Source organism: Mustelus asterias, chromosome 14 (genome assembly GCF_964213995.1).
Source record: "Mustelus asterias chromosome 14, sMusAst1.hap1.1, whole genome shotgun sequence".
Lineage (NCBI taxonomy): Eukaryota > Metazoa > Chordata > Chondrichthyes > Carcharhiniformes > Triakidae > Mustelus > Mustelus asterias.
This window is the reverse complement of record NC_135814.1, coordinates 104,212,510-104,225,770: the sequence shown is the minus strand read 5'-3', so window position 1 is coordinate 104,225,770 and position 13,261 is coordinate 104,212,510. Positions and strand designations below refer to the sequence as shown.

At 49.6% G+C, this 13,261-nt stretch overlaps 1 protein-coding gene across 5 annotated transcripts in view; it reads left to right on the top strand.

Annotated features, from left to right (window-relative positions):
* Nucleotides 1-13,261, top strand: part of als2b (alsin Rho guanine nucleotide exchange factor ALS2 b) — a 123,316-nt gene that overhangs the window by 100,329 nt on the left and 9,726 nt on the right. For all 5 annotated transcript variants that reach the window (XM_078229082.1, XM_078229080.1, XM_078229081.1 and 2 more), the window contains 6 exons: nucleotides 995-1,152; nucleotides 1,599-1,697; nucleotides 3,605-3,784; nucleotides 4,912-4,957; nucleotides 6,776-6,837; nucleotides 10,378-10,527. In XM_078229082.1, coding sequence (XP_078085208.1) covers nucleotides 995-1,152; nucleotides 1,599-1,697; nucleotides 3,605-3,784; nucleotides 4,912-4,957; nucleotides 6,776-6,837; nucleotides 10,378-10,527 — 695 coding nt within the window. The remainder of the gene's footprint in view (nucleotides 1-994; nucleotides 1,153-1,598; nucleotides 1,698-3,604; nucleotides 3,785-4,911; nucleotides 4,958-6,775; nucleotides 6,838-10,377; nucleotides 10,528-13,261) is intronic.

The window sequence follows — 13,261 nt, the reverse complement described above, 5'->3', positions numbered from 1 at the left end:
ACCACTTGGGGATTTGGTAGCAGACAGCGCTTGCCAGTAACTGTTACAGTTACAGCTGTCCCTGCACATCACTCCTTTCCTCTCCTGGAGAACTCTGTGTGTTGGGAGTGTGTACACATACAATTCGCATTTGCTTTCCCCTGTGTGTATTCATAGAATCCCTGCAGTGCAGAAGAGCCCATTCGGCCCATCGAGTCTGCACCGACTCTCTGACAGCGTATCTTACCCAGGCCCCCTGCCCTGCCCTATCCCCATAACCCCACACATTCCCCATGGCTAATCCCCTAACCTACACATCTTGGGACGCTAAGGGGCAATTTAGCATGGCCAATCCATTTAACCCACACATCTTTGGATTGCAAGCTAGAAGCTAACTGCTGCCCTTTATTTAGACACCCGATAAGTAGTACATAACATAATTGCTAACAAAAAGAGACATGCTGTCAAAGCTTTTGTCTTGCACTCACCAGGTTAGATGCAAGAATACCAAATTTCAAAGCGAGCAACAATTTATACTGCATGAGAAGAGGGTGCTGATTGGTTGGAAAGTCGACTCTGGTCAAGGCATTGCCACAGAGAATGCACTCGGGAACGATTGCTCCCCCCAGGCTTTTGTTTAATTTTTTAAAAGCGCAAAGCCTGGCCATGTTCCTTTTGTCTGCGGAGGACAGGTCCTTGCGTATGCGTAGATGTAGCTTCAAGCAAGCATAAGTGAACCCGATGGATAAATTAGTTGTTAGTGCAATTCTTTGCATACTCAGGATTGTTCAGCTAATGCTGTCCCAATCACATCACGTCCAGACATTAGGTTCGGAGTTTTGTAAGCAACACATGCAGGGCTCCTGTCCTCTGCAGGCAAAAGGAACATGTTCAGGCAATGCTGCTTTGTTTGGCTGTTTCACTTCAGTTGTCTCAAACATGCTCCACTTTCCAAAATCGAACCTACTTCGCTTGCAACTGACCTATATATCCCTGTTGCTCCTCCTTTGGACAGGCATGTGACACCCCTCTGCACCCACTGGGGAACCTGCTGGAAACACTGGTGGCCGTGTACCGAATGACTTACGTGGGGGTGGGTGCGAACCGCCGACTCCTGCAGCAAGCAGTCAACGAAATCAAGTCCTACCTAACTCGCATCTTCCAGCTGGTCAGGTAAGAGTGACTGTGTTTCCCGCCACTGTCACAGGCCGTTTGATAGCCGGGGGCCAGAACGGTTTTCAACAACCGGTTTAACCATTAACCAAGAACCAGCGGATAATCATCGAATCCCTACAATGCAGAAGGAGGCCATTCGGCCCATCGACCACAATTGCACCAGGCCCCATTCCCGCAACCCTGCACATTTATCCTGCTAATCTCCCTGACACAAAGGGGCAATTTATCACGGCCAATCCACCTAACCTGCACATCTTTGGACTGTGGGAGGAAACCGGTGCACCCGGAGGAAACCCACACAGACACGGGGAGAACATGCAGACTCCACACAGACAGTGACCCGAGGCCGGAATTGAACCCAGGTCCCTGGTGCTGTGAGGCAGCAGTGTTAACCGCTGTGCCGCCGTGCCACTTGAATGATTCACTCCCTGTGTTTCTTTCAGATTTCTCTTTCCGGACCTCCCAGACGGGGACAGTCTGATCCCAGGAATGCACAGCGGCAAAGAGGGCAGCAATGAGGAAAGAGACTTGGTTGACCATGGGTAAGTCACCTGACCAGTCATTATTGGGAGTGGCAGTGCCTTTTTAAAAATATATAAATCTTTATAGTTGACCCTGGCTGGCAGGGTTGTGTCACTGAGGCGCCCCGGTGATAATGGCAGAGGCCACGGAGCTCAGAACTGCTTCATTTTAATGATGGACACCAGTTGCCTGGGAAACCACTGCAGAGCTGTCCAACCATGGGGGAAGTGCCACAGCAGCACCGTACACAGAGTGGTTGCTGGTTCTCCAGACAGATGCTGTTCTGGGCAATTGTTATATATTTGAATGGTTGCACCATTGCTTTAACGGCTGATCACATGATTTGGTGGCGATGTCATTAGGGTGTTGCACAGGTTGCTGTTTTGGTTTCAGTTTCTCTCTGTACAGGCAAAAGCTCCTAGAATGGTTGGAATGAGGGATTTATCATTCTTTCCACTAGTACTGTCTGTACCTGTAAAGACTTAATTACCTATAGAGACTCACATTTCAACCATTATCTTGCAATTGTGTCTTAGCCTGTATATGTCGTGTTTGTGAATCCACCTCTCCACTCACCTGATGAAGGGGCAGCGCTCCGAAAGCTCGTGATTCCAAATAAACCTGTTGGACTTTAACCTGGTGTTGAGAGACTTCTTACTGTGTCCACCCCAGTCCAACGCCGGCATCTCCACATCCTAGTTAGGGCATTATAGCAACCCTGCCCCCTTTTGGTAACACTGTGCAGTGCAGCAACACAGTGCACCTGGGCACAGTCTTGGCCTGCCTAGTCCCTACCCAACAGTTGGCAGCTTGCATGTTAGACCCCTGGCGCAGTGCCGGATGGAGGCTGGGTCTCTCTGTTCCCGGGAAGGGGAAAGCTATCATGTTGGCAGGGCTGGGAAGTTGCAGCTGTGAGGGACGATTGTTCCAAGGAAAACAGCCGTAACCTCCACAGAGGGGGCTGAGGGGGTGACTCGAGTGAGGTGTATAAAATTGAGGGTCCTCGATGGGGTAGACAGGAAAAACTTGTTTTCCCCCCAAGAGGAGAGGTCAAACATAGAAAATGGAAGCAGGAGGAGGCCATTCGGCCCTTCCTGCTGCTCCACCATTCAGTATGATTATGGTTGATCATATTTACTATCCTGATCTCACCCCCCCCCCCGCCTATCCCTTCATCCCGTTAGCCCCAAGTGCTATATCTAATTTCTTCTTGAAATAACACACTTTGGCCTCAACTACTTTCTGTGGTAGTGAATTCCACACATTCACCACCTCTTGGGCAAAAACGTTTCTCCTCACCTCAGCCCTAAAAGGTTTACCCCTTATCCTCAAACTATGACTCCCTAGTTCTGGATTCCTCCACCATCGTGAACATAGAAAGATAGAAGATAGGAGCAGGAGGAGGCCATTCGGCCCTTCGAGCCTGCTCCGCCATTCATCACCATCATGGCTGATCATCCAACTCAATAGCCTAATCCTGCTTTCTCCCCATAACCTTTGATCCCATTCGCCCCAAGTGCTATATCCAGCCGCCTCTTGAATACATTCAATGTTTTGGCATCAACTACTTCCTGTGGTAATGAATTCCACAGGCTCACCACTCTTTGGGTGAAGAAATGTCTCCTCACCTCAATCCTAAATGATCTACCCCGAATCCTCAGACTGCGACCCCTGGTTCTGGATTCCCCCACCATTGGGAACATCCTCCCTGAGGGTGAGGTGGGGGGCAGGTGGGAGAGGGTGAGGTAGGTGGGGAGCGGGCGGGAAAGAGCGGGGTGGGCGGGAGAGGGTGAGGTGGGTGAGGGGCGGGTGGGAGAGGGCAAGGTGGGGGGCGGGGGTGGGCAGGGAGGCAGTGGGTGGAGCGGGCAGTAGGTGGTGAGTTGGGTGGATGTGACTGTGGGTTAACCTCTCTGTTTGCCCTTGGCAGGGTCCCTGTGATTACGAGCCCTGGCCTCCTCCTCCCAGTGTTGTTGCCTCGGCTGTACCCCCCTCTCTTCACGCTGTACGCCCTGGACAATGAGCGGGAAGAGGACATTTACTGGGAGTGTGTGCTCCGACTCAACAAGCAGCCAGACCTATCCCTGCTGGGGTTCCTGGGAGTGCAGCAGTGAGTATTGGATGAAAGGAACACCTGTTAAAATAACAAAACCTTGAATTTAGTGCGACTGGATTAGGAATGTGCGAATGATGGGACCAGGATCCCTGTGCCAAAGCTGGACCCTCTATATGGCACTGAATGCCAGTCTGACAGACTAATCTCTGGTACATAGACCATGGTGACATTGTTAGTTTTGGGAAGGGGTTGAATGGAGAATTGATCGATTAAATCAGGGTTAAAAAAGGCAGCACATGTTGACCTGGCAAAGTTACAAACACATCGAGGCAGTCAGGTTAACATTTCTATCAAACTGTTTAACCCCGAGAATGTTTGATGGGGATAGTGTAGAGGGAGCTTTACTCTGTATCTAACTCCGTGCTGTACCTGTCCTGGGAGTGTTTGATGGGGACAGTGTAGAGGGAGCTTTACTCTGTATCTAACTCCGTGCTGTACCTGTCCTGGGAGTGTTTGATGGGGACAGTGTAGAGGGAGCTTTACTCTGTATCTAACTCCGTGCTGTACCTGTCCTGGGAGTGTTTGATGGGGACAGTGTAGAGGGAGCTTTACTCTGTATCTAACTCCGTGCTGTACCTGTCCTGGGAGTGTTTGATGGGGACAGTGTAGAGGGAGCTTTACTCTGTATCTAACTCCGTGCTGTACCTGTCCTGGGAGTGTTTGATGGGGACAGTGTAGAGGGAGCTTTACTCTGTATCTAACTCCGTGCTGTACCTGTCCTGGGAGTGTTTGATGGGGACAGTGTAGAGGGAGCTTTACTCTGTATCTAACGTGAGACTGTTATAATTTCCTGTGATGCCTGAGCTTCTGCATGTTTCACAGACTTGGGAAACCTATAGCCGGCACATCAAAGCACCGGAGAGATTCTGCCAGCTGTACTTTTGCCAAATCCTCCATATTCGGTGGAAAGGCAGACAGCTGTCGGGTGACCAGTGTGTGTTTGTGCTGACTGCCTGACAGAGCGGTCAGGGTTTGCATAGGCGTCTCTCTCAGGTTCACTGGTTCCCCTGTATTGTTCCTGTTAATGACTCTGTGGTCCAGTATAATTTACCATGTATTGACAATGTTTTACCACAGCCGGTTAGCACTAACCACTCTCCTCCTGATTTCCTTTCTTTCAGAAAGTTCTGCCCAGTCGCTGTCTCCATCCTTGGCGAGATGAAGGAGGTACAGAAGAACCTTTCCTCATTCCCCTTCCCCTATTCTCCCTGTCATTTACATCCCTCTTTCCATTAGCCTGAACATCTTTGGACTGCGGGAGGAGACCGATGCTCCGGTTTCCTCCCACACTCCAAAGATGTGTAGGTTAGGTGGATTGACCATGGGAAATGTGTGGGGTCAGGGGGATGGGGTGGGGTGTGGGCCTGGGTAAGATGCTCTGTCAGAGAGTCGGTGCAGACTCGATGGGCCGAATGACCTCTTCTGCACTGTAGGGATTCTCTGGTTCGCTCAGAGAATCTTCCTCGGACATTGAGTGGGATTCGGCAGGTAATGCCTGATGTCCAGTCATGGCTGAATGAAAAGGAGAGAATGGATTTGTGTTGGGAGTGAAGCTTTCCTTCCTGGAGATCTGCACCCGCTGAGGGTTGGAGTGTAACCTTAACCTCCGAGTGTGGCCCAGAGGGAGACTTCACCGCTGACCGCTTTGTTTAACCTGGAACTTGGCAGCGTGGGGATGTAAAATCTCAGCGGGTCTGACAGCATCTGTAGAGAGGGAATAGAGCCAAATTTCGAGTCTGGATGACTCTCTGGCTCAGTCTCTGTGAAGGGATCCCCAGCCCGTTCGCTGGCTCTGTTACCTCGTCCCTTGTCCATCTCCAATCCAGTTGCATCGCCGTCAACTGTGATATCTTTTGTCTCTAACCCTCGTACTGTCCCCAATATCCAATTCCCCCTCACCCTGCCTCCCCCACATCCTCTCTTCACAGAGGAGTAGGCACGGGGTGTATCTACACCGCAGGGACTGCAGTGATTGAAGTGGCTGACACCACCTTGAGGGCGATAAGGAATGGGCAGTAAATGCTTGGCCCAGCCAGCGAAGACCACATCCCGTGAACTAATATCTAAAAGAAAATCTGTTCAAGAATGGCACCAGCTTCCTAGTGGTGACATTCGGTGTGGGAGAGTGCACTGCACTGACCCTTCCCCCAGTAACACAACAGACAGGAGATGTTAGCTATGTGGAGTAACCTTCAACCCTCTCTCCTCCCCTCCCTCCAACCCTATCCCCTTAAGTGGGCGGCACAGTTGTTAGCACTGCTTCAATTCCAGCCTCGGGTGACTGTCTGTGCAGAGTCTGCACATTCTCCCCGTGTCTGCCTGGGTTTCCTCCGGGTGCTCCAGTTTCCTCCCACTCTCCAAAGATGTGCAGGTTAGGTGGATTGGCCATGCTAAATTGACCCTTAGTGTCCCACAGTTAGGTGGATTAGTGGGATGAATACGTGGGGTTAGGGGGTAAGCCTGGATAAGAGTCGGTGCAGACTTGATGGGCTGAATGGCCTCATGGTAGGGATCTGATTCTATTCTGTGACAATTCAAGAACTCTGGGTGGGATGTTCCCCTCTCCGCAGAGTGTTTCGTAGCAGCAGGATCTTACGGTTCCACCATTGTCAATGGGGTTTCCTGTTGACTGCACCCCTTGTCACTGGGAAACTGGTGCACTGTCGGCGGGACTGGAAGTTCCCGCCAATGTGAACGGCAGCAATATTTCGCTGAGTGTCTGGAACGTGTCCGGAGCAGACAGGGCTGTGCCAGATTAGCTGCAGACAAAAGCTGCCACATTCTGACACACAGTTCAGCCAGAAATGCTTACTCGACATCAGGTGCCCGTCCCTGCGTGCAGGGGAAACATGCTAGTCTCAGCACTGGCACTCTGCTTGTTGTCGCTGGCAGTGCGGAGAAACCACCGGGTAACTGGTGTCTGTACGGATTGCACAGTCTCTCACCCTTTCCCTTTTTAACGATGTCCGGTTTTGTCCTCTCCAGGTACAGCCCATCACCAAGGAGGTTTGCTACGCTTCTGCTATTGAGAGTTTACAGCAGATCAGGTAAAGATTGTGCCAGCGCATGCTTCTGTGACCGGAAAACTTTGCGGTTTCGGCACGGGTGGCACAGTGGTTAGCACTGCTGCCTCACAGCGCCAGGGACCCGGGTTCGATTCCCAGCTTGGGTCACTGTCCGTGCAGAGTCTGCATGTTCCCCCGTGTCTGTGTGGGTTTCCTCCGGGTGCTCTAGTTTCCTCCCTCAGTCTGAAAGATGTGCTGATTAGGTGCATTGGCCATGCTAAATTCCCCCTCTGTAACTGAACAGGTGCTGGAGTGTGGCGACTAGGGGATTTTCACAGTAACTTCATTGCAGTGTTATTATAAGCCTACTTGTGACACTAATAAATGAACTTAAAATTGATGCATTCAAAAGTAAAGTTTATTTATTAGTCACAAGTAAGGCTTACATTAACACTGCAATGAAGTTACTGTGAAATTCCCCTAGTCGCCACACCCCGGTGCCTGTTCAGATGAATGCACCTAACCAGCATGTTTTCCAGACTGTCGGAGGAAACCCACGCAGACACTGGGAGAACGTGCAAACTCCACACAGACAGTGACCCAAGCCGGGAATTGAACCTGGGTCCCTGGAGCTGTGAGGCAGCAGTGCTAACCACTGTGCTACCGTGCTGCCCCAAAAAGTTGCATAAAAAAAGGATGGGCTTTAAATGGATTAAAAAGCAATTTACTGTGCCCTGGTGCAAATTCTCTCTCCCAGCTTTTCACCTCGCTGAATGAGGCAGCCCCGTGATAAGTGGCGGTTAGGTGATTAACAGGTAACTTTTAACCTGATACACCAATCCCCATTGTCTGAAACTGAATGGTAAGAAGTCTCACAACACAAGTGAGTCCACTTGCCTGATGAAGGAGCAGCGCTCCGAAAGCTCGTGATTCCAAATAAACCTGTTGGACTTTACCCTGGTGTTGCGAGACTTCTTACTGTGCTTACTCCAGTCCAACATTGACATCTCCACATCAAGAATCTGAATGAACAAAGCAACAGTTCACCCTTCTATCCTGTACAATGTAGTCTCAATGCAGACACTACCTACCCACTCGGAGCCCAACCGTCCTCTGGGGGAGGGGGAGAAAGGTTACTCGAGGCCAAGTGTAGCAGAAGGAAATGTGGAAAATCCCCCCTCCGGCCTCCAGTCCAGCGATCACGTTGGTACCTTTTGTCTTGTACAATGAGACCAATTTTCTGATGCCCATTCTATTCTGGCTCATTCATCCTTGTACAATTCGCACTCTGACCTGGAGCTGGAAATATGTGGGTGAGCATACTGGGGGGCGAAGACTTGAGGAATCTCAATGCGGGAGCAAAATTGGCCAGAGGGAGGAATGACCCCAGCAACATGTTTTTTTCTCTCTTATTCTTTCATGGGATGTGGGCGTCGCTGCCTGGACCAACATTGTTGCCCATCCCTAATTGCCCCTTGAACTGAGTGTCTCGCTCGGCCATTTCAGAGGGGAGTTAAGAGTTAACCACGTTGCTGTGCCTCTGGAGCCACGTGTAGGCCAGACCGGGTAAGCACAGCAGATTTCCTTCCCTGAAGGAAAAGTCCATCTGGTTCACTGCAATCGGTAGTTGCCATGGTCACCGTTACTGAGACTCATTTTCTTCCACAGTCTGGGGCGGCAATGGCCTAGTGGTATTATCGCTAGACTATTAATCCAGAAACTCAGATAATGTTCTGGGGACCCGGGTTCGAATCCCGCCACAGCAAATGGTGGAATTTGAATTCAATAAAAAAATATCTGGAATTAAGAATCTACTGATGACCATGAAACCATTGTCGATTGTCGGAAAAACCCATCTGGTTCACTAATGTCCTTTGGGGAAGGAAATCTGCCGTCCTTACCCGGTCTGGCCTACATGTGACTCCAGAGCCACAAGCAATGTGGTTGACTCTCAACTGCCCTCCAAGGGTAACTAGGGATGGGCAATAAATGCTGGCCAGCCAGTGACGCCCATATCCCACTTTGAACCTGTGTCCCCCAGAGCATTAGCCTGGACCTCAGGATTGCTAATCCAGTGACAATACCCCTATACCACCATCGTACGACAGTTAAACAGCGAATGTTGGCACTTTAGGAAGGAGTCGGGGCCTTGGAGAAAAAGTAGGGAGATTTATTTGAATGGAACTTGGATTGACAGGATTCCAGTTACCTGGAGAAGCTGGGGTTGTTTCCTTCGAAGCAGCGATGGTTAACGGGGGATCTAATAGAGATATTCAAAATTGAGGTTGTAAATAAGGAGAAACTGTTTCCATAGGTAGGAGGGTGGGTAACCAGCATACACAGATTGAAGAGAATTGGTTGAAAACTGCAGGGGAGGAAGAATGTAAGAGGAATTTTCTGAGGTGTCCCTCTGGGGGGGTCTTATACTCAGCTGACCTCACTCAACAAACACAGAGACCACGAAAGACAGCATGTAGTTTTTAGAAAAAAGAGTTTATTAGTAATGCACACATCAGGAGAAAAGGTAGTCAGTGAGTACCCTCTCTGACATAACAGTATATGTGTGAGATAGATATACTTCTTAACACTTAGATCTCCTGCCCAGCTTGTCACTCAAACTGGATGGTCCAATTATAATATGACACGTTATTACCTTAGTCAATAATGCTCCACCTGCCAGCAAGATCAGGAGCTCATTAATCCACTGCACCCGAAAGTTCCTCCCGCATTACTAAGAAACCTAACTATGTAAATCCGGTAGATTCAAGGATATTCTATCTGACCCCTTCAAATTTTAATTGGTAAAGAGAGTCCGTTCTCTTGCCTGAATCCGGCCCCCTTTATCAGCATGGAAAACTGTACCAGCGTCGCTAACCACGAGTGAATGTACTCCTGTACATTTCAAAGCCCTGATTAACTTGCGGCTGCCTAACCCAAGCTGATGAGGAGAACTGCTCTCTCTATGCCCCATTGTCCCAAAGAATTCGGTCTGTCTGTTACCGTCTACTTCCCGTCGTTCTGAGCAGTTAGATCATCAGTTGGCCAAGGTTCACAAGGCACTCATCAAGAATACAGTTTAATTACATTATACTTGGTTAACGTGGTTATACAGACAATATCTCTACATGTTGTACTAGGCACATGGTGAATCTTTATTCTATATAAAAGGCACCTTGTAATCTTCACCTTAACCTCGTCTACTTATTAGAGAATGAGAACTTTTTATACTACCTTCCTTCAGGGAATGAGAGAATATTTTACACAGTGCGCTGCCTACAAGGCCAATGGATGCAGATTCAATGGGAACTTTCAAAAGGAATTTTGAACATGCTTGAAGGGGAGAAATTTTCAGGGTTACAAGAAGGTGACTAGGGGAATGAGATGGATCGAATTGCTCTTTCAAAGAGCCCATTTCCGCACAGTGGGCCAAACGGCCGCCTCCTGTGCTGCATCTGAGGCATTGGTCGCAGTGTCACCTCCTGGACTGGTCTCCATCGTAAAACAACATGGAGGGTGGTTGGGTTTCATAACTGGGTGGCTGGCTTTACATGGGGAATGTCAACCTGCCCTTTCTCCCCACAGCACCACCTTCACCCCCGCGGACAAGCTGAATGTTATCCAGCAGACCTTCGAGGAGATCACGCAGGAGGTCCTGAATATGCTGCAAGAAGACTTCCTCTGGTCCATGGATGATCTTTTCCCTGTCTTTCTGTATGTGGTGCTCCGAGCGAGGTGAGACTTTTCAATAACTCTGTGTTAAGTAACCCCTTTCCACACCACCCTGATTACACTCTCATCCCAGCCTGACCTCCTTTTATTCATTCGTGGGACATGGGCGTCGCTGGCTGGCTAGCATTTATTGCCCATCCCTAGTTGCCCGAGGGCAGTTGAGAGTCAAACACATTGCTGTGGCTCTGGAGTCTCATGTAGGCCAGACCAGGTAAGGACGGCAGATAGAACATAGAAAGCCACAGCACAAACAGGCCCTTCGGCCCACAAGTTGCGCTGATCATATCCCTACCTCTAGGCCTATCTATAGCCCTCAATCCCATTAAATCCCATGTACTCATCCAGAAGTCTCTTAAAAGACCCCAACGAGTTTGCCTCCACCACCACCGACGTCAGCCGATTCCACTCACCCACCACCCTCTGAGTGAAAAACTTACCCCTGACATCTCCTCTGTACCTACCCCCCAGCACCTTAAACCTGTGTCCTCTCGTAGCAACCATTTCAGCCCTTGGAAATAGCCTCTGAGAGTCTACCCTATCCAGACCTCTCAACATCTTGTAAACCTCTATCAGGTCACCTCTCATCCTTCGTCTCTCCAGGGAGAAGAGACCAAGCTCCCTCAACCTATCCTCATAAGGCATGCCCCCCAATCCAGGCAACATCCTTGTAAATCTCCTCTGCACCCTTTCAATGGCTTCAACATCTTTCCTGTAATGAGGTGACCAGAACTGCGCGCAGTACTCCAAGTGGGGTCTAACCAGGGTCCTATAAAGCTGCAGCATTATCTCCCGACTCCTAAACTCAATCCCTCGATTAATGAAGGCTAGTACGCCGTACGCCTTCTTGACCGCATCCTCCACCTGCGAGGCCGATTTAAGAGTCCTATGGACCCGGACCCCAAGGTCCTTCTGATCCTCTACACTGCTAAGAATGGTACCCTTCATATTATACTGCTGCTTCATCCCATTGGATCTGCCAAAATGGATCACTACACACTTATCCGGGTTGAAGTCCATCTGCCACTTCTCCGCCCAGTCTTGCATTCTATCTATGTCTCGCTGCAACTTCTGACATCCCTCCAAACTATCCACAACACCACCTACCTTGGTGTCGTCGGCAAACTTACCAACCCATCCCTCCACTTCCTCATCCAGATCATTTATGAAAATGACAAACAGCAAGGGTCCCAGAACAGATCCCTGGGGCACTCCACTGGTCACTGACCTCCATGCAGAGAAAGACCCCTCCACAGCCACTCTCTGCCTTCTGCAGGCAAGCCAGTTCTGGATCCACAAGGCAACAGCCCCTTGGATCCCATGCCCTCTCACTTTCTCAAGAAGTCTTGCATGGGGGACCTTATCGAACGCCTTGCTGAAGTCCATATAGACCACATCCACCGCTCTTCCTTCGTCAATGTGTTTGGTCACATTTTCAAAGAACTCAACCAGGCTCGTAAGGCACGACCTGCCCTTGACAAAGCCGTGCTGACTACTTTTGATCATACTAAACTTCTCTAGATGATCATAAATCCTGTCTCTCAGGATCCTCTCCATCAACTTACCAACCACTGAGGTTAGACTCACCGGTCGGTAATTTCCCGGGCTGTCCCTGTTCCCTTTCTTGAATATAGGGACCACATCAGCAATCCTCCAATCCTCCGGAACCTCTCCCGTCTCCATCGACGATGCAAAGATCATCGCCAAAGGCTCCGCAATCTCCTCCCTCGCCTCCCACAGTAACCTGGGGTACATCCCATCCGGTCCCGGCGACTTACCAACCTTGATGCCATTCAATAGTTCCAACACATCCTCTTTCTTTATGTCCACATGCTCGATCCTTTCTGTCCACCGCAAACCAGCAGTACAACCACCCAGATCCCTTTCCACCGTGAATACCGAGGTAAAGTATTCATTAAGCACCTCCGCCATTTCTAACGGTTCCGCACAAACTTTTCCCCCTTCACCTTTTAAGGGCCCTATGCCTTCCGATCTCATCCTTTTACTCTTGACATATTTGTAGAAAGCCTTGGGATTCTCCTTAATCTTACCCGCCAAGGTCTTCTCATGACCCCTTCTCGCTCTCCTAATTTCCTTCTTAAGCTCCTTCCTACATCCCGTATACTCCTCTAAATCCTTAACACCTCCTAGCTCTCTGAACCTTCTGTACGCCTCTCTTTTCTTATTCACCAGGTTCATCACAACCTTCGTGCACCACGGTTCCCGTACCCTACCAACACCCCCCTGTCTCATCGGAACGTTGTCATGCAGAGCTCCAGACAAACATTCCTTGAAAATCCTCCACTTTCCTTCGGTACTTTTCCCCAAGAATGCCTCCTTCCAATTTACCCGTCTAATTTCCTCCCTGATGACACTGTATTTCCCTTTACTCCAGAGAAACACTTTCCTAGCCTGCCTGATCCTATCTCTTTCCAATGCTATCGTGAAGGAGATAGAATTATGATCGCTATCCCCAAGATGCTCACCCACCGAGAGATCCTCCACCTGTCCAGGTTCATTAGCCAGCACCAGATCAAGTACAGCCTCTCCTCTAGTAGGCTTATCCACATACTGTGTCAGGAAACTCTCCTGGACACACCTAACAAACTCCTCTCCATCCAAACCCCTAGCCCTAGGGATATTCCAATCTATGTTTGGGAAATTAAAATCTCCCATCACAACAACTCTGTTATTCCTACATCTCTCCAGGATCTGTTTCCCCATCTGCTCCTCAACATCT